The sequence below is a fragment of the Nannobrachium achirus genome (genome assembly GCF_963921795.1).
Source record: "Nannobrachium achirus genome assembly, chromosome: 3".
Taxonomy (NCBI): domain Eukaryota; kingdom Metazoa; phylum Chordata; class Actinopteri; order Myctophiformes; family Myctophidae; genus Nannobrachium; species Nannobrachium achirus.
Genome location: NC_137812.1, coordinates 42,983,089 through 43,010,087, shown reverse-complemented (window position 1 = coordinate 43,010,087; position 26,999 = coordinate 42,983,089). Strand labels below are relative to the sequence as shown.

The 26,999-nt window shown below is 41.9% G+C and overlaps 1 protein-coding gene across 2 annotated transcripts in view; it reads right to left on the bottom strand.

Moving 5' to 3' along the window:
- Nucleotides 1-937: 937 nt before the first annotated feature.
- Nucleotides 938-26,999, bottom strand: part of pds5a (PDS5 cohesin associated factor A) — a 43,856-nt gene continuing 17,794 nt past the window's right edge. For both annotated transcript variants that reach the window (XM_080721361.1, XM_080721362.1), the window contains exons 3-33: nt 23,811-24,014; nt 22,860-22,946; nt 21,615-21,712; nt 20,912-21,038; nt 20,737-20,817; nt 20,262-20,402; nt 19,445-19,560; nt 18,632-18,726; nt 18,088-18,233; nt 17,206-17,357; nt 16,515-16,628; nt 16,220-16,301; nt 16,067-16,115; nt 15,733-15,872; nt 15,080-15,195; nt 14,086-14,191; nt 13,369-13,529; nt 12,960-13,083; nt 12,157-12,315; nt 11,754-11,822; nt 10,245-10,381; nt 9,381-9,504; nt 8,150-8,354; nt 7,491-7,605; nt 6,973-7,105; nt 6,253-6,372; nt 5,898-5,960; nt 4,704-4,852; nt 4,507-4,591; nt 3,777-4,042; nt 938-1,407 (exon numbers count right to left, since the gene is read on the bottom strand). In XM_080721361.1, coding sequence (XP_080577487.1) covers nt 1,404-1,407; nt 3,777-4,042; nt 4,507-4,591; nt 4,704-4,852; nt 5,898-5,960; nt 6,253-6,372; nt 6,973-7,105; nt 7,491-7,605; nt 8,150-8,354; nt 9,381-9,504; nt 10,245-10,381; nt 11,754-11,822; nt 12,157-12,315; nt 12,960-13,083; nt 13,369-13,529; nt 14,086-14,191; nt 15,080-15,195; nt 15,733-15,872; nt 16,067-16,115; nt 16,220-16,301; nt 16,515-16,628; nt 17,206-17,357; nt 18,088-18,233; nt 18,632-18,726; nt 19,445-19,560; nt 20,262-20,402; nt 20,737-20,817; nt 20,912-21,038; nt 21,615-21,712; nt 22,860-22,946; nt 23,811-24,014 — 3,768 coding nt within the window. In that variant the 3' untranslated portion in view covers nt 938-1,403. The remainder of the gene's footprint in view (nt 1,408-3,776; nt 4,043-4,506; nt 4,592-4,703; nt 4,853-5,897; nt 5,961-6,252; nt 6,373-6,972; nt 7,106-7,490; nt 7,606-8,149; nt 8,355-9,380; nt 9,505-10,244; nt 10,382-11,753; nt 11,823-12,156; nt 12,316-12,959; nt 13,084-13,368; nt 13,530-14,085; nt 14,192-15,079; nt 15,196-15,732; nt 15,873-16,066; nt 16,116-16,219; nt 16,302-16,514; nt 16,629-17,205; nt 17,358-18,087; nt 18,234-18,631; nt 18,727-19,444; nt 19,561-20,261; nt 20,403-20,736; nt 20,818-20,911; nt 21,039-21,614; nt 21,713-22,859; nt 22,947-23,810; nt 24,015-26,999) is intronic.

The following is a 26,999-nucleotide window of genomic DNA, read 5'->3' as shown; positions in this document are numbered from 1 at the left end:
AGAGCGGAAGCTGACCACCCAACAGTGAAGTGCTTCAGACTAGATCCAAATAAGTGGTGTAGGTACATGTGCTTCTTTTGTAAATAGTGAAACTCTTTATCAATAAGAGCATTCTGATTATTACTAGAGTGCACCATTGAAGGCCGGATTTATATTTTGTAAGAAAAACAGACAAACAAGGAGACACTTACCCTGTCTTCCTGATGGATGTTATCACAATGTTCAATATTGCACGATGACGCGGGAAGAGAATGGGGTGTTGCATCTGGGATTCTCAGTTAGGATTGGGAATTTATTTTCCTGTTTTTTTTTCCTCTGGACGCAAGCATCAGCAGTACAAAGCATGGTTATTTATTGTGACAGTGTCATGTTTCTTTGATTAAAAAAATCTAGAAAACCAACGCTTTGCATTCTGTCTCTCTTGGTTGGGGGAGTCAAGAGTATTTTTTTTACAACATGCTGGGACAAAAACAAATGGTCAGTACAAGAAAATGTAAAAAGCATTCATTTTCAGAAAAATAAATGATAACAGCTGTGAACATTTTAGCGAAACAAAATATTACCGACACCAAGGGCTTTCACCCAACCAGTTGACTGCATGTTTCATTCTAGAAAACAGTAAAGAAAAATAATATAAATAATTTTGGACAAGTTGGATTTGTGTGTGATCCAAAGTTAAGTACTTAATGTTTATCATACCCAGTCTGTTTTCAATCTCTTCCCAGTCTAAATGAGGTGAAAGGAGCTTAGGATAGTCTTTCAAGTTTTATTTTAGTCAAGATTTCCATTAAATTGTATTTACTTTAAAAAATGCCCTTATGACATTTTAAACATTACATGTATAAAAAATATTAACTAGCAAGAGGAATAGGGTTTCATTTGGATCTTTAGAAATCTTTTAGGTCAAGATTATCGGAAAAAAATTGGAACTTAGCATGTAGGTTCATAAAAAGGTTACCAAAATGTCAAATTCAAATATTGCTTAGTAAAAAAGACATGAGGAAGACGCCAGGAGACATACGTTTTTTCCCAGAGAATTTAATAAGCAACAATCATAACCAGATTAAAACGTTTGTAAAATGTCCATCCTTTTTTTTTCTTTTAAAAACAGCTCCACAAAAGAAGCAAAGAGCAACAAACACAAAGGAAAAAAAATAACATGTTTTTGAGATTAAGATCTACATACAATGAGCTTCCATTCATAACTACGAGGTGTTTAAAACCTTCTAGAGTATCAGTGGTGTGTGTGTATGTACTGTATATGTATGTGGGTACGAAAGGTCCATCACGTGTCCAGAAGAGCTTTTAGAGTCAGAAAGCATGTGTAGGGGCAGGGGAAGGGAGGTGGGGGGGATTCTGGTATGTTCTCTACAGTCTTGATCTGGCCCTCAGTGGTCTCCTCTTTACCTGAAAGAAAAAGAATTACAGCTAATATCAAGAAGATACAAACAGGACTGCCATCTTTAGTCAGATACCTACAGAACTACAGCTAGTTATAAGAAGCTTCTAATTTGGAGTACAGATTAACTCATTCAGAGGCCTGCTCATTACGTTTGAGGAATGGAAACAAAAATTAACAATACTAAACGAGCAGCAAATACGAAATCAATCAAATCATAATCTTAAACCGCTCAGAACCAAAAGGTTAATTTGAAATTTCCTTTAGACTACATGTTTAAGGATGACTTTACCACTTTTCAACCCATCTTCATATAATTGCTCCTCACTAATTCACGATAAAATAGCACTGTCTCATAGGAGGGCTCTGGGAGTACAGAAAACCGTCTGCCAGTGACATAATCGTTTGGAAGATTTTTTTTCTTTTGTCTTTTAAAATAATATTTAGATTTGTATTATCGCAAGAACAATGGCTTCCATTATAACATTGTAACATTTCAGGAATAGAAAGCCTGCAGTTTCTATTAGCTTGGATTCCGCATCGATGATGTCACTCGTAGACAGATTTCTGAACTGCCCACAGCCCTCCTATGAGACAAAATGTTGAACATTAGTGAGGACCAATTATATGAAGATAGGTTGAAAAGTGGCGAAGTCGTCCTTTATTTCTGTCCAAACTCCCAAAGGTCTTCAGATCTACAGAACATGACGTTTTGGCTTGCCTTTATTGTCTATCTATGCCAATTCCTACTAGAGAACAGACTTTCCACAAAATGTATCCAGCCAGACCATCTTTTCACATGTGACATTATACTGTGCATGGCTCAAATGTGTGCTGGACTAAATCGACCGTTGCTTTGCATAGCGATTAGTCCAGTGTCTCAAGGGAAGCCATTTGCGAATGCTGCTTTCGTGGATAAACGGAATGGCTAAAACACACCTATCCATGCATGCGATGCCATTTAAAACCTAGTCAATGTAGCAACACACCCAGTGCAACTGAGTGCACACCCTCTCTGTAATCAGACGATGAAATCCAACACTTGTTGCTGACTAAATAGAGCGAACACCAGGACCACAGTGCGCCGTCCTGACATCTCCATTGTGTCTCTCTTAGATCCATACTGAAGAGAAACCCGCCTAAAAGTCTGTTTTCCATATGATGGCCAGCCAGGGCCAGTGCAACTTCCCATAACAGACCGTAAAAGAGCACTGACGCTCAGGGCTGTTAAGTCAGAGGAAATGAGTATCCCCTGGCCAACCTTACCAACCCTGCCAGTATTGGCCATCAGATGTTTTGCTATTTGCTGACATTTCGGACAAAATGTTAACAAATAGCAAAAGTTCAGACAATACCAACTCACTGTCGGTATCCCTCTCATGTCTCCTCCGTTGGTCTCTTGCTGCCTGCCAGAAGGTGCAGGCCCTAACCCAGAACTGGTGTCAACGTCTCTGCATACGTTGTTGTTCTGTGCCCCTTTGAGGGGCATCTCTCTCTGTCCTCTACCAGAGAGATCACTGTCTGGGCTAATCTCCAGCTCTCTGTCAGCATCACCCTCACTGTCCAGGAGGAAGGCAATTCCTACATTTCTCCACGTCTCTTCTCCACTCTCCCTGTCTTTCACTTGATCCTGTTCTCTGCTCAGGGGCAAAGACCTGGAGAAAAAACAGAGCTATCAAGTGAAGGAGGACGTGTGGCCTATTCAGTGTTCTGTGGTCTGCCATCGTTAGCATTTCTATTTGGTTCCTTAAATGAGAACTTCATCCATTTTGTTAGGTTTACCTTGCTCTGGATGTCTGCTAAATGACTCAATTGTAAACTGTAAATTGTAAATATAATTGGTCATCATTAATGCTCATTATGATAAGATGACACCATTTCTTTGTACACAATGACATAATTGACATGGGATTCCAAACTATTGGAAACTACAGCCTTACTCGTCTTCCAACGTTGAAATGGAACTAACTGTTCTTCCACAAATAATAATAAAAATACAATGACCACTGATGATGTCATTGGTAGGCACTAGGCAGGTTTCTTAACTGCCCACAGCTCAGCTCTGAGACACAGATTGAGTCGGACAGAAATGGTTACCTTTTTATAATGAGAATTAGTGAGGACCAATTAAACAAAGATAAGGTTGAAACTTTGTGAAGTGCTCCTTCTCATTTATAACCCAAAAGATCTTGCATGCATATAAAGTTCAGTCAAGCTAAATGCTAATAGATGACAGAATTCTGTGTTAAGTATAATTTGCCACATTTTCTCAGACTTAAACCCTGTTCCTCTCTTTTCATCCCAGAAACGGCCTACGTCTTCCTCAACTCTGTTGTCTCGGGCAACTTTATTCTCCTGTTCCACTCGACCGACTCACCTCTGCAAGTCAATCTGTCTCTTCGTCCCTTCGTCCTTCTGCTGCTGCTGTTTTGACATCTTTATGTTGATCGAGTCTGCCGCGTTGTCAGAAGAGTCCGCCGCCCTCTTCCTCCCTCTGCCAGCCCCACCCCCTTTCGCTGCCCCTCCCTCCTTAACGGCCTCGACCGCCGGGGCTGTGCCTGTAGTCCTGGGAGGACGCCCGCGCCGCTTGGCCGGTGATTCCTCTGTTGTAGCGTCAGGGGTCGCATTCCGGCCTACCTCCTCCTGAGAAAGATAGAGAGAGAGAGAAGAAACACTTGATGAAGATAATAAAACAGTGCATTAAGTCAAATACTCTAAGGCTGCAAAAAGGTATACGGTAACTATCACACCTCATGACAACACTGGAAGTGCATGCAAGTAAACAAACAACTTTGCCAATTTGAGACGCCAAGTAGCATAAAAGAAAGGGGGGAAAAAAATACGATTTTGTCCATGAGCAGCAGATTTGTCACAATGAAATGGGTGATAAATAAAACACAATTTTAAATCTATCATATTAGATTTATTGAATAACCTGTATGGAATATCCCCACTACATCTTTTGAACACAGAGGGTTACTTACAAAACACATTTTTAATGGTCAATGCCAATTGATGTTGAATACTTCCTTTTCTTTTTTTAAGCTTCAAGCACATACAATTTCTTGCCTTTCTTAGACCCTGTACTAGATCTTGTCTAGGTTTACCTTTGTGTCGTTATTCTTGATGATCGGGTTCTCCTCATTTTCCCGCGCTCCGCTGTCTGACGACTCTGTTCCCACAGTACTGTTGCTATAGGAGAAAGTCACAAAAAGAAAACTCATAACATTTCCTCAAAATGGTGTGCACACGGAAGAACAAACCACACACACAAGCGCGTGTGAGATAGAGAATGTGAGTCTACCTGTTCTTGTTTATGGCTGGAGAGCTTGGCTGGGAGTTGGTGCTGGCGTTGCTGGCTGTGTCTGAGCCCGTGGTGGGCTTGATGTAGACCCTCCTCCCTGGTACGGTCAGGGGCTTGTTCACTGCTCCCAGAACTGGAGAGGGCTTAGGCTGTAGAGATGGTCGTAAAGTGAAGGCGAGAAGAAGTTTATGCTTTAACTATTGAAAAATAGCAGATATACAAGCTCACAGCGCAGCACCGAGTTTGTAGATCTGCTATTTTTGAAAAATCGTGAAAATTCGAATTTTGACCCGTGTCTTTTAAATCCTTCTAAGATTCTTTGAAAAACGTATGTTTCTATGTCAGCAATCTGGCTAGCCATCGTCAAAGAAAAGGTCCTTTTCACTTAACTGGAGCTCAGTTAGTCTGTTCTTGAGAGACTACTATGTCAGTGGTTCTCAAACCTTTTCATGAGAAGGACCCCCAAAATGATATGTATTTGGCCACGGACACGCATCTCAAAATATTTAGTTCCAGGGACCACCCAGAAGCAAAATTTGATTTACAAACGTTTGCTTTGAAAATACATATATTCAAAGATTTGCACACATTTTCACGACTTTTTCAAAAATAGCAGATCTACAAGCTCGCAGCGCGGCACTCGGTGCCATGCTGTGAGCTTGTATATCTGCTATTTTTCACTGGTTAAAGCATTCAATAATTCTAGGCCTAAATGGGTTAAACAAGTGGTTAACACTTGTACTGTATGTACGAACCCCCCAGTATCACGTTCCTTATACATTTATAATTTCCTAATGTGTCACGTCCCCAAAGGAAGCCACCTCAGCGTAATGACTAGGGGCGGAAATCGCTAGGTATGTGACGACTCCATTCAATTCAGAGGGCTACGATTCAATTATAAATCGATTTACCGATGCATTACCTCTTCCTGTGTGACTAATAAACTAAGTGCTTTGTAATGATCCATAAGGAAAAGATTAATTTACTTCCATTTGTTTTATCATATGACATGTCCGCATCACGCTTTTATTTTCCACCCCTAGTAATGACTGACCTGACATTAAGTAAAAGAAAGAAATGCCACTGTTTATTTGGAAAAGTTTGTAAATATAGAATATGATCAAATGTTTCATGAATGAAGCCCATTATGTTTTCCCAATCAAGGTCATGATAGTGGAGTAACTATGTACTTACCTTGCCGGTGAGCAGCACTTGTCTGGTTTCTGCAGCAAGATAGTCTTTGTCGTTTTTGAAGTCCTGTCAAGCAGAAGAAATTTGTAATGAGCACAAGTCACTAACTACTGCATATTAACAACTTGAACACTAGCGTTCCTTTTTTGGGCATGTCATAACAAGCAAACATTCAGCAAAACTAGCAGAACTACAAGTTCACAACATGACGGAAAGCACTAAGTATATTAACCACCACCCTAGCTCTTTTCTGGGCATGTCATAATAAGTGAACACTCTTACTAAAAATATATCTCATCTCAATACGGATACGAGACCATAGTTTATGCTTGTGTGAATGCATAAATAAGGATATCACCTTGTCCTGTGGAATGAAGAACTTGGTAGGTAGAATGGGTTCTTTGGGGGGATCCAGGAAGCATGCAGTGCTCTTGTTGACGATGACGAAGAGGGCGACATCACATACAATATACAGCTTCTGTAACCAGGGCAAATGAGGCACGTTAACATGGCAGAATAAAATATACACATTTTCAAAGAATACAAGGCACTGTATCTGTGTGTGCGCTCATTCTTAGATTATGAAGTAGGTCAGGGGTCTTCCACAGGGGGTCCGGGACCCCTAGGGGGTCCTCAGAGTTACTACAGGGGGGCCACCAAATCTTTGTGTGATAGGATCATTCTTTTTAAATTGACAACTTGAACCCTTGCATCCCAATTCTGAGGAAAACGTTAGCCAAAAATAGAAGATCTACTATTTTCGGCAAATAGGTTTGGTGTAAAGGTAAAGAAAGAGCAGACCAAGTACAGAGTGAAAGGCCAAGTTTAGTAAGTAACGACGATTTGAGTGGTTAAAAGTAAAAAAAAAAAAAAACACATATCTAACAGACTGATGGCTGTGCTGTCAAACAAGTTTATGATTCCATCAATGAAATCTGTATCACACATTTATACAATATGTAGATGGGGTCCCTGCTCCACGTCTCTCTCAGCTAAGGGGTCCTTGGCCTGAAAACGTTGAAGACCCTTGAAGTAGGTGATTATACAAATTTGTATTCTGTAACTCGGCGAACGTTACCTCGTTGGCCTTTGCGTCTTCCGGACACTGTGCGTCCTTGGTCTGTTTAATGTTCTCCACCATCTTCCTCAGGAAGGCGTGGCTGTTGTTCTCATTCTTGGTCATCAGAACCTCCAGCATGAACCACAGGCACCTGTTGGAAACGTGAAGGAAACACCACTGAGCAACAGCAGAACCATTTTATTTTGAGCCAGAAATGTTAATAGAAACTGGTTTTGTTGGACTGTTATCTATTCACTTTGTGACCTTGTGGCACATAATGCCTTTTTTGGCGTTTTTGTTGGACAGTATAAGTGAAATAAAGATAATTTGCAGAGAAGTCAAAATTCAAGGTTCACAATTGTTCTTAAGTGTTCTCCTAGTCCTAGCACCTGGTACCAAAAGAGAGTAGTGTCGAGTATAGTTGAGCCAATAACATCTGGTGGCAATGCACCATTAGGTTAGTTAGTTATTGTCCATTCATGGCTTCGGCTTCACTTTAAACAGGTACTTTAAACATTTAAAGTAATGCGACTCACTCTTTGATGTCTTTTAATTGGTCATACTCCTGTGGTTTCGTGAAATCTGGGTCGTGGGCCAGCAGGTGGATCATGTAGGGAACCACATACTCGGGAAGAAGCGATGACATCTTATCTGTAAAGACAGAATTTCATGTCTCTTTAGTACATATGAGCTCTCTTCAACCACTAACATAATACAAATTCTAGCCATGTTCCATGTCGATGGTGAATAAAAAATATAAAAAAAAGGCTGGCCAAAAGTGGGATTCAGTCCATGCCACTCTAGACCAGTGGTTCTCAATCTGTGGGTCGGGACCCCTAGGGGGGTCCCCAAATTATTTTGGGGGAGTCCCCAGATGATTAACTTAATGTCCAACTTAGTTTTCTCACTCAACAGTAAACAAACCAACATAAAGTTTAAGCGTATAAAGGGTATATGCACGTTTCTAAAGAGACAATTTAAGGACTTTTTAATACCTCTAAAATGACAAATTAAACATTGGCCAAATTGTCAAATATTAGAGGTAGAAATTGTGAAAATAGAACTGTGCTATACAAAATGTAATGGCTCAACTCTTAGTGCTCGTCAGGGTGGGGGGGGGGGGTCCCCAGTTAAAATATGATTATTTTGGGGGTCCCCGGCCTGAAATGGTTGAGGACCATTGCTCTAGACTCACCCTCAGTGAGTTGGTTTTGTTTGATGAACTCTCTGCGGACGGTGATGTTTTTGAGCAGGCACTGTCGGGCGTGAGCCCGTCGCTCCTTGACGGGGTCCTTGGCACACAACGCGAACACGGCCAGATACTCCAGGGGCAGCATCAGCTTAACCAGCGCCAAGTGCAGCTTCTGGGCATAGATCTGACGCACCTGGTAGCACTCGTCCTGCAGGGCGGAGGCGGCAGGGAAAAGGCAGACGTCAGATGGAATAATTCAGCGTCCGTAGATACAGTATTTGGTTAAATATAGCAGAAGAATTCAGCGTCCATAAATACAGTACAGTACGTGGTTAAATAGAGTGGGAAATCAAAGCAGAAATGAGTCAAAGTCACACCACTCATACTAGACAGAGCAGATGTTAAAAATCACACCCGTGCGAAGTGAGCGGTGCAAACTAATTCCTGCGCTAATCAGTGTTGATAGGCATGCATGGCAATATTGTTTTTGTTGTGTATGATGTCAGTCTAGAGGTCTGCTCAGACTATATAAGTCTTTATCGTCATTTCTCCTCAGTTAGTTGACCAAGCTATGGATTGTAACTTGTAAGAGTGTCATAGTGTAATGATAAGTGACCTTATTTACCTCCAGAGAGGCCTCCAGAGAGGCGAGAAGAGGCCAGAAGATGAATATTTTAGTTTTTCAAAGTCTGTTCATTTGTATTTTAAACTTGTATTAGCTGCCTATCATTTATAACCTGTAAGATCTTCCACAGTCTGTCTAAAAGTGTTTCAAAATTGTATTAGATGAATATATCTAATACAATTTTGAAATTCAAGGTTAGCACCGCTCAATCATTTTTTATGACGTATTTTACGCGGCCTAAACGCGTTATGACGTATTTTACGCGGCCTAAACACGTTCTAAATCAGGGTTAACCAATCGGGTGCCTCTGTGACTATGACATCATGGACAGATCAACAGAATCGAAGTGTTTCATTGGTCTAGCGAACTCATGTCATCATCATTTGTGACATCATAGTTTTGGTAAAAAAGCGGTCTATAGGAGCGGTTAGCACCGCTCAAAAACTGGGTTTACAGAAGATGTGATGGGATGTGATAATAAAGCTGATACTGATTCAGTCCATGCCACATTGATGTATTATCATTTTATCTGATAATTCGGAATTTTAATGGAATACAAGAAATAAGCACACAGACAGACACAGACAGAGGGAGTGAGTTAGGACTGACATTGATGACGAGGCCACAGAGCTGGAACTGTTCAGGTGTGATGATGTCATGGTAGACGGGTTCCTGGGCCAGCTTCATGATAGCGCCACCTGCAGCCAGCCTCAGACGAGACATGTCTGACTTACTGTAAGGAAGAAGGAGAGAGACCAATCATTTCTCCTAAATATCCGCGTGAATGTATCCAACATTTAACCTCCTGCGATCCAAATTACACAGTAAAATCCAGAGTGGGTATTTATCCCAGTGAGTGCACAAATGCAACACATTCCTTAACCCATTTAGAACGGGTACACATTTTGTGTTTCATTATTTTATGCTTTAACTATTGAAAAATAGCAGATATACAAGCTCACTGCGAGCTTGTAGATCTGCTATTTTTTTTTAATCATGAAAATTTGAATTTTGACCCGATTCTATAAGTGTCTTTTGAATCCTTCAAAGACTTTTTGAAAAAACCTACGTTTCTATGTCAGCAATCTGGCCAGCCATCGTCAAAGAAAAGGAATTTTTCACTTAAATGGAGCTCAGTTAGTCTGTTCTTGAGAGACTACTATGTCAGTGGTTCTCAAACCTTTTCATGTGAAGGACCCCCAAAATTATATTTATTTGGCCACGGACCCCCATCTCAAAATATCTAGTTCCAGGGACCACCCAGAAGCAAAAATGTAGTTACAAACGTTCACTTTAAAAATACACATATTCAAAGATTTTCACTCATTTTCACGACTTTTTCAAAAATAGCAGATCTACAAGCTCGCAGCGCGGCACTCGGTGCCGCGCTGTGAGCTTGTATATCTGCTATTTTTCACTGGTTAAAGCGTTCAATAATCCTAGGCCTAAATGGGTTTTAAACCGCAGAATTACCTGATCTTCTTCTGCTCCGTAAGGTCTCCCTCACTGACCAGCATGGCCGAAAGCAGTCTCAGGGTGGAGTTGGCCGACTTGGACTGGTTGTTCTTCATCCCTAGTAACCAGCGTACCAGCAGCTTGATGGCCTGCACCTGGAGGAAGAGGACCAGCTGTTAACAAAACACCACGCTGCCTGAACGTCGTCTTTCGCTAGGCCAGGAGCCGTCTAGGCCTGTCACAATGAATACATAATCGTCTAATCGCAGTTATTTGACACAATCGCAATTATTTTTCCATGTTGAAAATTTTTCGGGTATTTTCAAACTTTTTCAGAAAATAGTGGAAATAGCAGATCTACACAAACTCACAACGCAAGCTTGTAGATCGGCTATTTCCACTATCAATGTTCTTTTTTAAGTATAAAGTTGTCAAATATGTCATTTATTTGTATATTTAGGTTATTTGTCATATCGGCCATCTGCAACTTCAAAGCCTTAAAGCCAAACAGAAATGTGATTGTCAACGACAAAAACACAATTAAATTGTTAATCGCAATTATTTGAGTGACAATTCATTTTCAAAAATAATATTTGAATGTTGGAATTGCCATTCGAATGTTATTTTTTCCTCCATAAATGTACCGAGTAACAAATCTAATGATGACTCACTTCCTGACCTCTGTGAAAACGCTTTTATCACGTCATGCATGATCAACAATAAAGTTTGAGTGCATGCACATACAGCACACTGGCAAGCAATGAGTCTGCACTCTGTTGTGCAAGCTCGGCCGCTCGCCTGTGTGTGTTGTGTTAACATATCGTCACTGTCGGGCAGAAACCTCGTATCTCCAAGTTTCAAATTTGTAAAATTTTTCGCGAAGCAAAGCCCTGCTTCATCACACAAGGCCGTCGCACAAAAGTAGTGAAAACAGCAGATCTACAAGCACACAACGCCTCGCGGTGCGAGGCGTTGTGTGCTTGTAGATCGGCTGTTTTCACTAGTTTAAATCATTTTAAAAATGATAAATACAAAACAAACGGTTTTGGACATACAAGGTTTCCACCCGACAACAACGATATGTAACACTGTCGCTACAACGCCAATATTTAGTTTAGCCTGTTATTATAGCATTTTGTTGCGTGCCTCGTGAGTGTTTATTATTGCAGGGGCGGCAGTGGCTCAGGAGGTAGAGCGGCTGCTTCCATCTCCAGAGTTAGTGACGAAGTGTCCTTGAGCAGGACACTGTACCCCTAATTACTCCCAATGAGCAGGTTGGTGCCTTGCATCGTTTCCTTCACCATCAATATGTGAATGTAATGCACAATCATTGTAAAGCGCCTTGGCCAAAGGCGCTACATAAATGCACCATTTATAATTTATTAAAAATAATAAAGCATCAAAATTTGAATGGGATTATAGAGGAAAACTTTTGTGTTTTTACAACAAAGATTCAAGCCACAATCATGGCATCACAGGATTATGTTTTATCCATGTGCGGATACGGCATCCTTTAAAAGGTCTTACCTTAGCTAGGACCTCAGGTGAGACCTCTTCATCGGCTGTCCACAACTTTCCATTCTTGTTCCCCATTGACTTGACAAAACATAAGGTACCGATTAGATTATACAGCATGAACACTTTTCTGTCATATAGGACTCTGGGGGCTTCTGGGCCTCAGCAAGAGGCCCGGAGACCCCCGCCAGTGGGTCCAATGATTGATAGTTAATCATCAACATTATTACATGTGGGCCACACGGCTTGGCAAGACTTACAAATAAATAGATAAAATAGATCAGTTATTTTTTACCAAGTATAAAATATTGGTTAAGAAAAATCATGACTGTTATGTCCTACTCTTTATGTATTAGAAATAATGGAGAATACAATACATCAGTGTGCATGTGACTACACCGTTTGTTCCACATACTCTGTCATTCATGAGCAAGTCCTTGACAATGAAATTGGCCACAATGGACTTCATGGGTGAGGCAAACTGATCTGGGGCCAGCATGGATATGTGGCCCAGGGACACCAGCGGAGTGATCAGCTGCTCTGGGACATCTCCGTTCAAACTACGAGACAGCGGCTGTGGGAGGGAAATGGGAGAAAAGATGACAAATTAGTAGAATGGAACAAAACTAGACATTTGCAATTCTGGGACATTGCAAGTGTGGCAGCCGTGACACGAGTCACACTTGCGAATTCATTCAGTCCTTGTCCCTTTTATGCCCATATACAGTATGGAGATCCCCGATGTCATCAATATTAAGCCGATATCTTTAATGCCCATATATGGACATACTGTGTCAGTCTCATGTGGTCTATGATGTCAGACATCTATGATGTCAGTATCTCCATATTTGGGAAAAGTACATTTTGCATTTTACCATTCAAGTCAAGGGAGAAAATTAATTCTCCAATAAATGAATATATAACTTCTTAAACTATACAACATGTCTTTTAGCAAAATGCAAGCAGACGGGTCCCGATGAAGCCGGTCAAATTGACATATGTATGGCCCAAGTGCATGCCACCAAAACCAAACCAAAAAAATATACATCTCCGGAAAGATGGATGGAAGAAAGTGGGACAAGTACTATAGTCTGGGGCAACCACACTAACTAACTAGAGGATCATCTATTCAACCACACTAACTAACTAGAGGATCATCTATTCAACCACACTAACTAACTAACTAAAGGATCATGAAAAGGCCAGGAAGTGACCTACCTCAAAGATCTGTGCCAGTTGCACTTCCTTGTTGTTGAAGATGGCGTGTATGCAGTGCACAGCCTGCTTGGCCTGGTGGGGGGTGCCCCGCTTGGCTTTCTGATGCAGTATGGGAATGAGTGTCCTGTTGAGCACATAGAGGAAGACAGGAAAGACAGGAAAATCAATAGAGACAAGTTGAAACGTTGTTTAACCACATGACGACATTCAGTGTAGAGGGAAAAAAAGGAGGGGACCAAAATATATAGGGTTTAAGTGGTTAATCCAAACTTGGGCTGTACAGAAGTCCAATGACCCGATCCGAGCCAAAACTAAACATACAGTAACTAAAATATCCAGTGCAACATCAACTGCAAAGAAAATGCATAGTTCCTCCTTCCCACCCTCCATGTATCCGTCCTTCTCTTACGATCTAATCTGTTGCAGTTCTGTTTCGATCTTCTGGCCCGTGTTTCTGAAGATCTGGATAGCTGCTTCTGCCACCTTGTCGTCCTCCATCTTCAGACACTGGAGGAGAGACTCGTATGTCTCTGCTGAGTGGAACGCTGTGGGGTGAGTGAACGACAGAACCTGGAGGAAGAGAGTGAGACAGAAAGAGGTTTACATCGCTCATCCTCCTAGGGTTTCTAAGTATTCAGTCCAACAACTACTTGTCTTGACTTCCATTTTTTAATTTAAATAAATCTAGTCTAAACTTTTGAAATCTACTGTTTGGCTTCCCAAATTCAAAATTGATTGCATTTCCAACACCCCTAATTTCTTCTATTCATTTGTGAGCAGGTGCTGCACTTACAGTAGGCCTGATGTATACTTACTGTAGTTGGCCCAGGTGTCACAGACAAAACATTGCTGATCTGCAAACTCAGCAGTACATGGTGCTGCAACACGTTATGATCTCATAGATCAACTATTTTTGGTGCGAAACCTCTGCGCAGCCAAGTATAACTCAGCTAATTACAAATTCATGCTCTCCAGAGCCCTCTACCAGTGAATCAAAGTATGTTCCTATTTTAAAAGAATGCATTAACAGAAGAAGCAATGCATTTGATTACTCCTATCTCTTTAGTGGCCTCGCTTCTGCTTTCTGTGCTCTGTCCACCTCCATTGCATTGCCTCGCTCTCTAACCTTGAGTAGTTCCAGGCCGGCACGGATGGCTGTATCAGGGGTGACTCCCTCCTCGTCATCATCAGCTGTGCCTTCGATGGACTTGTTGAGCAGTTTCACCAGAGCACTGAGAGATTACAAACGACCCAAGAAACGACCAATATAAAAAGGGTCTGTGTCATTTTAATTTTTTAGTTAAAGCAAAAAGGTTTTTGTTAAACAAGCTAAAGCGCTACTGTAGTGTATATTCCCATACTAGTCACTGCTACAATGTGTTTGTTCAGTCTCTCGTTTCTCCAGCTCTTAAGTAAAGAGAAAACATTTTCAGGTGGGCTAGGAGAGGGAACCTATTTCTCAGCTTCAATTTTATAGCGTCCGAATTTTGTCTGCTCATTTAGTTGACTACTTCCAATTTCACTTGTTTATCTTGCCTCCTGTACGAGTTCTCTCTCCCTGATTGGATCCAGACCTGAAAATGTATATTCTGTTTATCAAACAGCTGGACATTCACTGAATAAACACCCTAAAGCAATTTTTAAATATGGGAATATAAAGCCATTGAACACCTTTAATTCATTAGTAAAACCAATTTCAGTGGCAGGTAAAGACGTATTGGCACTAAGCAGATGTCATAGACAATGTCAGTGTTTATATGAAACAACAAAATGCATCAGTCTGAACAGCTTCAACACCATCAGTCCATCCAGAGCAGATGTTTCCCCCCTTGTGGTGTTTTTCCACTGAGCAGAAAGCCTGTAGTCGCACCCTGCCACCAGCAGGTGTCTCACTGAATGAGAAAAGCCAGCATGCTGTTGTAAATGTGTTGTTACACAATCACACAGGGGCATGGGGGAGAGCACAAGGCTTTCCATCACAGAGATATTGGATGAGACAGAGTTCTGCTGGTGTATCATACGGTGAACATTTAATTACCCTGGGAGTATTCATGGAGAAATGAAGTGTCCAGTTTTGAGAGTAAAACTAAGGATGAAGACCAGTTCAGAGCATTACTGACCTGATGGCCTCAGAGTCGATGTGGACGGGGGCGATACGCTCCAGCAGGAACTTCACCATTTCTAGGAAGGGGTTGGTGGGCTGTTTGGGGAACGTTAGCTTACGGGTGATCTCCCTCTGTAGACAAAAGTAAAAAACTTCAATCACTACGCCTCAAGACTTCTGTGTACACTTCTGCTTTGGCAATGTAAACGTATGTTTTCTCATGCCAATAAAGCCCTTTGAATTGAATTGTGTGTAATTGATTAGTTATTGGTCCTAACGGAAAAAAACTTTTCTGCGGTTCTCATTTTACAATATAGCTAGTCAATAAATGCTACAAGGTCCTAGAATACAAGGGAAACATCAAACCTAGCATCTGTGTAAACTACACGGTATCCTAACATTTGTAGTCAAGCATACAGTATGTCTATCTAAAGCAACATATAGTTGCCGGGCAGAAGTAACCAATGTCTTAATACAAGAATAGGCTGTGCGTACAACTGTAGCCCCCAGTTTCCAGAAAGTGTCATACCCGTTTCTCATTCATTTCCCCACCGATTAGTTTGATTGGTTCAGCAGAAGATTTATAACAGAAATCCATGGGGAGGGGTGGTATATCTGCTATGTGTTTGAGGAGGTGAGATGTACTGATGCACACGTGTGTTCTCTCACCACACAGATCTCGGCCTGTTTGCAGGAGCAGGCTGGGCTGATGAGCACATCTAGCTGGACTCTGAGTTTCTCATCCTCACCCAGCACCTGGTTGAACCTCTTCATGAAGTCCTGGGCCTTTCCTGCATCAGGCAGGTTCTCTGGAAAGTGGAAACACACAGGTTAAGGTTAAGCGAGTGATGGACAGCAAGAGAAACACTGCTTCCTTCATGCCTGATAAAGGCAATACTATTTGATACTAAAGGCAGACTGACAAATCGTACACAGAGCATAAAAGCTTTTTAAAAAATCTACCATTTTATGGTGGCAGTGTGTATGCACATATTCAACTCACTGGAAATGGTCATCAGCTTCCCAAACATGGCTGTAGTGTTGGGCTCAGACTGCCAGGGGAGAGAGAGAAGATTATTGAAACACTGTATGTCTTCCAAACAAACATCATGTGAACTATGTCCTGTGCATGCGTGCGTGTGTCTGTGAGACTAACCACTGGCAGCTTGTGGAGGTCCAGAAGCTCCCTGACCAGACCTCTAAGCATGTTCTGACATTTCCACATCTCATTTAAAGCCCTGAGAGGAGAGAGCGTGCGACAAAGAGACAAAAGTACGAAGTAAAGTGAGAGATTACAAATACCTGAGGAGAAACTCCACTCACTTTCTTTGTGTCTCCGTTCCTGTTAAGCAAATGTGTAACCCAATATGACAGTGGGTGCCTGTAGTTCAAACATGTGGGTCAGTGTTCCTTTACAGGGTTCTATGATGCCTGAGTTTGTGTGTACTGACTTGACAGCGTTGGTGTCCAAACAGGCATACAGGTAGTAGAGACACTTCATCTTCTCCCCTGTGTCCAGACTGTGAGGTACCATGTACTGGGCAAAGATCTTCTCCACCAATAACCTGTGAGATAAGAGAGACAAGAGATAGAAAAAGAGAGCAATTGAAGTTGTTAACACTGAAATTGAAATTTGAGAATTAGTCCCACTAGCAGCCGCTAGATCTTGTACCATTCCAGGTTTCATAGCATTCTGTCTAGTCCATTTTGAGATATCTTGCATGGAAGATACGTGGAAAAGTGGACATGTAAAGGCCATGGCCATGCAAGTAGGGTTCACTCTCCTGGGAGAGTGCAGGGGCAAAGCAAATTCCATGACAATCTAGCTATCTAGTTTTTAAAGCCATCTTGAGACCAAAGGGTTGGATGGACGGACGGACGGACGGAAGGACAGACAGATATTGCAATCCTTAGAGCACCACCACTAGGGCTAAAACTAAAGCAGGAAACATTAGTAAGCATTTGATGTCAGATGTTTATCTTGTCACCACTAAACTAAGCAGCTGTATTACACAATTATTCCAATCTGTGTCAGTTTCTGACCAGGACATTTTTCAATATATAATATTGATTCACTATGTCACTGTATGTGTGCTTTAGCTATGTAATGCGGGTGTCTTCATCTAGGGTATGCGTGCTCACTTGTCGTCAATGCTGTTCTGGTAGTAAATGTGTAGCAGCTTGTCTTTGATCCAGCTGATCTTCTGGGCCTGCTCCTTGCCTGCCTCGTGGTGCAGGCAGTATTTCTTAAAAAGCTGGGCCAGGCCCATCATGGCTTCCTTACGCACACGCCACTATAGGAAGGAGGGAGGCGAGAAGGAGAGAAATGAAAAGCAAGAGGAGATTTAGCGAAAAGACAATTTTACTTTTCTTGTTATATTCAATAATAAGATAAGTTCCATGCTGTCATGTCTTCTCTTTCCATAGTCTTATCAATCACTTGGCTTCTAGCCAGTTGGACTGACTAGAACTAGATGAACATGATGGTGTTAGACACCATGTAAAATAAGTATGTAAATATGTGTGAATAACAATCAGGGATGTTAATCTACTCCCATAAGGCCATTGCTATTCATATTCAGCCTGTACTAGAATAAAATTATGCTTAATAGAAATAAGTTTGAAAAGGGGGCTATTGGAAGGTCCTTGGATATACCAAAAATACAAAGTGGGTAGATGCACATTGGCTGGTTATACAGTAAATACATGTACAGAATACACTGGCTGCTACGTATGTAGATTCACATTGTGTGTTTAGGTATATGAATAATACATGTTATGTATGAGTGCGTATACTGTATATGCAGCAGTGTAGCTTGCCAGCAAGCTGCCAGCAAGACTAAGACTACCATCTCACTTGCACAAAAGGGGATTGACTAAGTGGTACTTGATGGTTTCTTGTGCAAGATGTCAGGACACAAACTAAATACTAATACTTTATCCTTACTATTTCACTTGTCTAAGTGGTACTGTAGATGTTTGTTTTCCCATGTGGGTTTAAATCCAGACGATTACACATCTCACCCTTTTGTCCAAGGTCCTCTCCCGCACAAAGCCCAGCAGTTGGTCATTAACCAAGTTGAGGTCTTTCTTCCCAGCGTTGATGATGGTGACAATTACATCATGGCGGATGGCCTCCTCTGGATCATGGGAACGCACCTTCAGGTATTCTGATAGATTGAAGCAGAGGGAAGAGAAGGGTCAGGGCTGGGTTTTTGTAGTGATGTGCCTTGTGTGTCAGGGATGTAGAACACATTTAAACGAGGCCAGAAAAAGACAAAAACATATTGTCACTGTCGGGCAGAAACCTCGTATCTCCAAGTTTAAAATTTGTATGACTTTTCACCAAGTAAAGCCCTGCTTAATCATACAAGGCTGTCACACAAAAGTAGTGAAAACAGCCGATCTACAAGCACACAACGCCTCGTGGTGCGAGGCGTTGTGTGCTTGTAGATCTGCTATTTTCACTAGTTTAGTTCATTTTTAAAATGATAAATACAAAACGAACGGTCTTATAAGGTTTCCACCGACAACGCCGATATGAACACAAACCATCACAGAGACACACCTGTGAGGTCTTTGGCCAGGTCTGGGTGGTTCATGAGGCAGTGGCTGGCAAACTTGACACACTCCAGCCTGACTGGAACATGGATGTCATTAAACCTGGCGTGGAGGGGGAAAGAAAAGAAAAAACGTTCAGTTCACAAACGATAAAGAGTAAGTAAGCAAATACAGATGTGGGTGCTGTTAGGTTGGCCATGTCACGTTACACCTGATTTATACTTGGTTGCACATCATGTCACGCACAGACAATAACCATCTAAGAGCTTGAAGATCTAAGATGATGCTTGACACTGGCTCACAACTAAGCCTGCGTGTGTTTAACCCATTTAGGCCTAGGATTATTGACTGCTTTAACTGTTGAAAAATAGCAGATATACAAGCTCACAGCGCGGCACCGAGTGCCGCGCTGCGAGCTTGTAGATCTGCTATTTTGAATATATGTATTTAAAAGCGAACATTTATAACTCAAATATTTGCTTCTGGGGGTCCCTGGAACAACATATTTTGAGATGAGAGTCCGTGGCCAAATACCTGTAATTTTGGGGGTCCTTGACATGAAAAAGTTTGAGAACCACCGATTTAGAGGAAGGATTTAGAAGTCGGGTCAAAGATCGGGTCAAAGATATCCAAAGACTTGCACTCGTTTTCACGATTTTTCAAAAATAGCAGATCTACAAGCTCGCAGCGCGGCACTCGGTGCCGCGCTGTGAGCTTGTATATCTGCTATTTTTCAATAGTTAAAGCATAAAATAATGGTTAAAGTGGTTCAAATCTAATGCGACGTGGGCGCGTTCCAGGTATTTGAGCGTTAACTTACCGTCCAAGGAAACACTGCCACAGAGGTCTGTTCTGTGTGGCCAACTCAGAGTCTTTGGCCCCAAACAATTTAGCTAGTAACCGTACCACAGCTAGACGCTCCTCGCCATCATTACTCTGAAACACAATGGTATTATTAGGATCCTTACTGCCAAGGAAAGCTAAATGCATGCGACTTATATAATAATATAATGTACTAGTGTCAGAAGGCTTGGGCGGTGACAAAGGCGTTATTACAGAATACCAGGATATTTACAAATCCCAAAGTAATATTTTCCTATACCATCAAAAATACATACATGCAATCATGAGAATATTGCCACATATAACTACCTTTATATGATTTCTTTCACCTAAAACATTTTACTGGCCATATGATTTTATTCAAATGCAAGTCTGTCTCCATATCATCCACTGACACATTGGTATGCTCCTCTGCAACAAGTGTCATTGGCTCTTCCAGCAAGGTATGCTGAATTAATGAAAGAAGGACTTTTTTCCCATCTATTCAAACCCAGCAATACTTGTCCAAGCAGACTAATTGCATATTAGACACAGCATTGTAGTTTAGACGATGTCATACATGCTACAATGACTTCTATCACAAGCAGCATAGCTTTTAAGTTATTTTGTTTTGTTTAATTTTGTTTTATTTTCGTTTTTTGTTTAATTTTGCTACCTGGTGAAAAATGTCAGGGAAATATGACCACCCAAGCCTAAGGGACAGCATGCTTAGCCTGCCCTATTTCAAAAGAAATTAGTTCTTTACAAGAGATAATGGGTTTAAATCTTTGGGGATAATAGAGTGTGTCTTCAACCTTGAGTTTGAACTCTAGCTGAGGCATGACTGAGGTGAGAAGGAGAGGGTCGATAGCAAACAGCTCCTGGATCAAGTCAAAGACGTGCTCCGAAAGGTCGCTGACCGATGACTTGCCCATCACCAGCACCTGGTTGAAGAACTGAGACACAACAGAATGTTAGAGACAGGACAGTAGGGTAGCACAATTAATCATAAAAGTATTAACCAATATTAACGTCACGCTGCATTCGCGTTTACTTATTTGCTTATGAACCCAGAAAATTGCGATTTGCATTTTAGCAAGCAGCAGCACTAGAGAAGTGAGTAAATAATTTGTGAGGGAGAGACGAGAGATGGAAAGAAAAACAGACAGGAAAACTAATTTAGAGAACTATTGACAATGAATAAAACAAATGACGGCACTTAGTGAGGGCACACCAAAGTGAGATAAAGAATGAAGGGAAGAGTAGAGTAGAACAGGAGCTGTTACTCACATTGGCAATGCATGCCTCGATGGTCTGGACTGTCCTCTTCAGCAGAGTTTTGGCCAAGTCGTAGGCCTGTTTGTTCAGATTCTGCGTCACAGAAAATGTAGCCATTAGTATCGCTGTTTGGCTGCATGTGTTAAGCCTCTAAATTAGGAACAACTGTGTATGTATAATAGATCACCTTGTGTGCAGGTATAAGGTTGATGAGGATAGTATCCAGGAGCTCCTGTGTGACTCCGTCTCCCTCCATAATGATGGAACTCATCAGGTCCATCATGTGCATCTGAACCTTCTGGTTGTGGCTATTACTGTGGACGGAGATGGAAAGATATCAGATTTATCAGTGCACCAGATGTGAGTCTATATTTTGAGCACACGGTTTTTGGGCAGTGGTAAAACAGCCTAATATGTGGTTGTCTGTGGAGAATTTCGTTTTCTCACCACAGTCTCCACCATCATTCCAATCCTATCTTATCATGATCATCAATTCTTCCTAGCACAGGGGAATATATGCTTCGCTTCTTCTGGTGCTTTGCAATTTCCCGACGAGTGGAGCAGTGTTAAGACGCACATCACGTGCATTTCTGACACTGGTAAACAATGATGGTAATAACCAGCACCCTGAAAAAGTACTCTGTGTGCAGTGCACACTGCCAGAACATCTCATTGCATAATTATAATTAAAAAAACCTGAAACTGACCTTTTTAATGCCCTATGAAATGCATCCAATGCATTAGAAACAGTAGTTGAGTTATTCATTCAATCACACTCTTCTCAAATAAAGTTATTTCCTTTATATAAAAAGGGTGTTCAGAAACATTAACATTTGGGCAAATATTGTAATTGCTACTGAATTTAAGTGGGAAGTGTTGAGGGTCCTTGCCTGATGACAGAGAATAGAGTTTTGAAGAGCTGGATGAAGATCTCGTTGCAGTCCTCCAGTTCAAAGCAGATGTTGTAGGACTTCACCCACGCTAGGTTCTACAGCCACAAACAACAACAATATATACTCGTCAGCTGTCACTCATCCTCCTATAAACATCAAATAGAGGTACCACCCCCCCACAACTCTTTAATGCAATGGTTCTCAATCTTTCTTGGCTGCAATAGCCCCCTTAAACCGATTTCCGAAAGCCAAGTACCTCCTTCCCCTGGCCTGACTACAGCAAAATGTACATCAAAAGTCCAGTTCCAATGCCAATACGTTAAAAATAAAACAGCATAATGGCAAATAAACATCTATACTATAATTTTGCGAATGTCTGAGTGAGTGTCTGTCTGTCTCAGCGTTTTTCCTCGGTGGCTGGAGCAATTGATCTGAAATCGCATGTTAAGGGAGGGGCGCTGTTGTTCAGGCCATGCACAATCACACACAAACCCACACACACACACACACACACACACACACGGGGGGGGGGGGGGGGGGGGAGTGTGTGTGTGTGCAGGCGGGCAGGCGGGCGGGCGGGCGGGCGGACATTTAATAATGTCCATAATAGCTTGTGGAGGCTTTGGTGAGATTGAGCCTGGTTTGTGATTTTCGGTCATATGTAAGGACAGTCTTCCCGGAGTTACAGCAGAAACCCTTTCTCTCCTCTTTCCATACAAAGACACCGCAATGTGAGCATTTGGGACATAAAAACAGTGAGGTGTTGCTCAGCGTGCTTCTGTAATCAACATGATGTAATTGTCACCATCATCAACGCTGGGAACAAACTTCTTAATTTGTATCTGATTTTATACTATTTGCTGTATCTCCAAATTACATCAAGTAATTGATGTAATTTGGTTTAGAAATGTACAGATGAGCAGGTTCACAACAACTCTGTCAATGTTTTATCATTAACCATAACAGTAAAATAATACATATTCACATTTTCTAGTTTTCCTCACGTACCCCCTGCAGTACTCCCACGTACTCCTAGGGGTACACGTACCCCCATTTGAGAAACACTGGATGGATGGCTCTTCTCCATTCCTTACAACCCTCTCAACCCACCCACCTAACTTCTTCTCTCTTTCCCCTCATCATCTACCTCACATACCTCAAATGGAGATTAGCTGGTAACAATTCCTTATCTTACAATCACAGCTCCTTCCCTGTAACTCTAGCCCCTACTCAGCTCCTCACCTCCAGCAGGTAGAAGTATCTGTTAAACTGCGGGCTCTTGGTGTCTTCCAGTCCCTTTAGCTGTCTGGTGATGAACAGAAAGATGTCCTGGAGGCAATTAACACGGAAGAAAGGTGTGTAGTTAAGAAACGATGGATATGAATGAAAAGAATGTTATACAGTTAAGTGCTAATGATTAAAAAGAAGCTGCAGAGAGCAAACTTTAAATGTACATTCTACCAAAGGCTCACTATGGTGTATGAGTGTTGAGCTCCAGCAGTCTATTACATGCCCCATTGACCCAGTTTGATGCTCCCCTACACTGCAGGGTGAACGTGTGTTTAAATCTTAAATGAACTGCATATTCATGCACTCACACATGTACTGTACTATGTGTATAATTATAAAAGCATCAGGCGTTTTCATTAGGAAGTGGGGAAATTATTTTGGCACTTAGCACTGCTAATGACTAGACTAGACCATTCAACAACAGAGATGGTGGTTTGGTTTGGTAATAAGGAGCGGGACAGAACATCCATGTACATAGCCGTTGGAAGTTGTTGTGACGAACAGGGGGTGTGGGGTGCAGAGCGCCCGACAGAGAAATAAGGAAAATGAAGGATAGGGGATATTGTGCTGGTGGTTATTTATGATGGAAATCACTAGTTGAGCTGGTAAATTCCCTACTCCCAGAGTGGTACAGAGCATATCGTCAGTGTCGGGCAGAAACCTTGCGTCTCCAAGTTTCAAAATACTATGTTCTTTTGTAAATTAAAGCCCTACTTCATCATACAAGAGTGTCTGTCGCACAACGCCTCACATCGCGTGGCTTTGTGTGCTTGTAGAAGTGCTATTTTCACTACTTTAACACATTTTTCAAATAATAATAAAAAAAGGAACGGTTTTGGACATACAAGGTTTCCACCCGACAGCGACGATATGACAGTTAGAGGATTTCAATGTTTGTCATACCTTGAGTTTGTCATGGGAGGTGTAGGGTGCCTCTGGGGCATAGATCCTGAAGATGTCTGCCAGACAGCAGGCCACCAGTAAGCGCACATCCTTGTTAGGGTTCCTGAGGAAAAACTCTGAAGCCAAGTGCAGCGCCAGGCCCAGATACTGCTGCTTCTCCTCCTCCGAGTCCTGGTCCATGTCCATGTAGGTCTTCACCACCATCTGATGGAGGTGAATGGAGAGAAAGAGAGAGAGGGGGATGTTTGTGCTTTAGTTCAGTGGTTCCCAAACCTTTTAAGGGCCGTTTATAGTTACGTATGCGTGATTTTGGGTGAGAGTACGTACGGTAGATCCGTCGACATGCATAGTTCCTCTCTACGTTATTTACGTGCTGACCCGCTCTCCGCTCTAATTCTGCTCCCGTTTGGGCCGCGTACCATATGGAGGTGTTTTTTTTAACAAAATATGTAGAACCACAGAATTTCATGACCCGACGACCGACGTGATGTTTGCTGTTGGCAACGTTATCGCGGTAAATGCAACTCCGCGAGGGACCGAGGTACAGATTAACCACCCGGACTGAACACAGTGCACTCTCGCTGTTGGAGGACAGGCGGTGTGAGTGTGTGCGTGCACGCGTTTGTGTGCATGTTTTCTCATGCCAATAAAGCAGTTTGAGGCTGTGAGGAGTCGAGACGTCCTCTTCAGTGATTGCAATGACGTTCCTTTTTTCCCGTTTCTTGCTAAATTATATTTCTTGTTGGGACACATTGTTTCAGAACCACTGTCATAAGTAATTGTCCTCACTACTGCCACGGTTGACAAAAGTTCACCACGGGTAGTTCAAGCGTACGTACGTCTTTATCGGTTTTAATCCGTCGAGTGTTGTCCGTAAGGTTACGGACAGAGACATTACATACGGACCTACGGAGCAACCGGATTAAATCACTCTCCCCCTCCGTTTCTTGTGTATTCCTGCGGTCCTTATGTACTACTATGCATGGCACTTTTAATAGCTGGAGAGGAGACCCAAAAGAGAAATGTGATGTCTCCCCGGGACCCAAACAAGTGACAATAGCAGATCTACAAGCACATAGATCGGGCATTTTCACTTTCACTATCATTGTTGAAAAACGTGACAGCATCCTATTAATGCATGTTTCACACTGATTGATTATTGTAACACATAGCTTGACACGGTAAGTTGTACATTTCAGACATGCAAAACCACAACAATGAAACACTGTCATGTTAACTCATTGCGTGCCAGCGCCCTCTAGGGGCCAAAGAATGCCAGCGCATCTCTCATAGGCGAGCGCTTTAGCTTCCATGACTTCAGCTTCCAGGACCTCACGTCCTCACGTTGATACACAGCATGGAAATGTCCCGGATGGAGATGCTAACAGAATGGCCATTCCCATTTTTTCATCTAAAAGATCATTTTTGGGCGATTTCGCCGTAAAGAAACCTCGCGCCGCTTTCTCAAAACACAAAAAAGAGATATAAGACTTTAAAGATGTTGCCTTTCATTGGATTAGGTGGAGATTGGCGATTTCGTTCGCAAACTACGGCCGGCCAGGACGTTGTTAGCTTTCGGCTAGTAGCTACAAAAATCAAGCCAGGCTTCAGAAGGCCTCTTATCATTTTATTCATTTTCATTAAATATCCCGGACTAGTTCGGGAGAGGCACCATGGAATACGTCGCGCCGCCTACAATGAACATTGGGTGAACATTGGGGGGGGTCTAAACTTTATTTTAAACCATTTTCAATGGAATATATCGTCGGACAGAGTAGAATGGCTTGCTGGCTAGCGGCTAGCGAGCCGGGACCACCCACGTTGCTCCAAGCAGCTCGGGGTAAGTAAAATAGCAAATAAAAATGTGTTTTTGATCCAGAATATCCCGAACTAGTTCGGGATAGGCACTGAATGAGTTAAAAGAGGTGTTGTGTAGCCTGTGGAAGCTAAACTAAGAACATCCAAGGCACACACTCCAATTTTTTTTCAAGTTTTAAAAGCTTTCGTTAATTTGGACGGCACTGCTGCAGCACATAGACCTTCCTCAGGGTGCAATACAAGAACTTCAATTTATTCAAACTAAAAATCAATATAATCGATTATAAATATTAAAGATACCTGTTGCACTGCACCCATAATCATTTGACTGAACTGTCCCAACAAGGATTAAATAAAACAAAACATTTCCAAGTCTCCATTTTACAATTCATCTTTAACCTCTAATACACAGACAGAACAAGTTCACAGCCACACACAAATCTTATCATATGCCTGCTGCTGCAGGCACTAGGACCCAACAATACAGCTCAGTCTAGTGTGTGTTTGGCGGGGGTCAGGCTCAGTGGAGCTTCCTCAACAGTCATTCAGTGGAGTGGGGGAAGGGCACACTGCTCCCGACAGGCAGTAGAGTGCTGTAACTCACTCCTCCACTCACACACACACACACAGGCTCAGACGCTCAGTCACTCTCAACTGAAAACAGCCATACTTCAACCGATGAAGGCGTCTTGCACAGAGACATGTCTGTGGGCCTTGTGGTTAACGGTGTGCGTGTCCTCATTACAACGCTTCTGTACAAACTTCAGAGATCAGTTACAGAGTTCTGTGGGATTTTCTTTTTCTGCACATGCAAACTAACTGACCCTATTGTTTCTTTCAATTGTATCTGCAAACCAAGATCACATTATTCAAGGCCTTTTACAAAATTAATAAATAAGGGACTACTTAAATAAGCAATGACAGTTTAAGCAAGTTTAATTACATTTTGATAATCGACTTTGATCTCATAAACGCCGAATATTAGTTTACATCCCTAATATGGGTATAAAAGGGACAAGGACAAAATTAATTTGCAAGTGTGACTATTGATCTCCAGGTATCAGGTACAGAATCTCCATATATGGGCATAAAGGGGATTGTATGATGTCAGACGTTTCACATGAATGGCCGTTTATGTTTGAATCTAATATCATATGAACATCACGAGCACATTAGCTTTAGAGATGTGTCGATTGATCGGTGAGTGATCGCAATCGGAGCATCTCTAGCTTCAAGAGGACCTACGTGTTGATTACAGAAGCACGCTGAGCAACACCTCACTGTTTTTATGTCCCAAATGCTCACATTGCGGTAAAGAGGAGAGAAAGGGTTTCTGCTGTAACTCCGGGAAGATTGTCCTTACATATGACC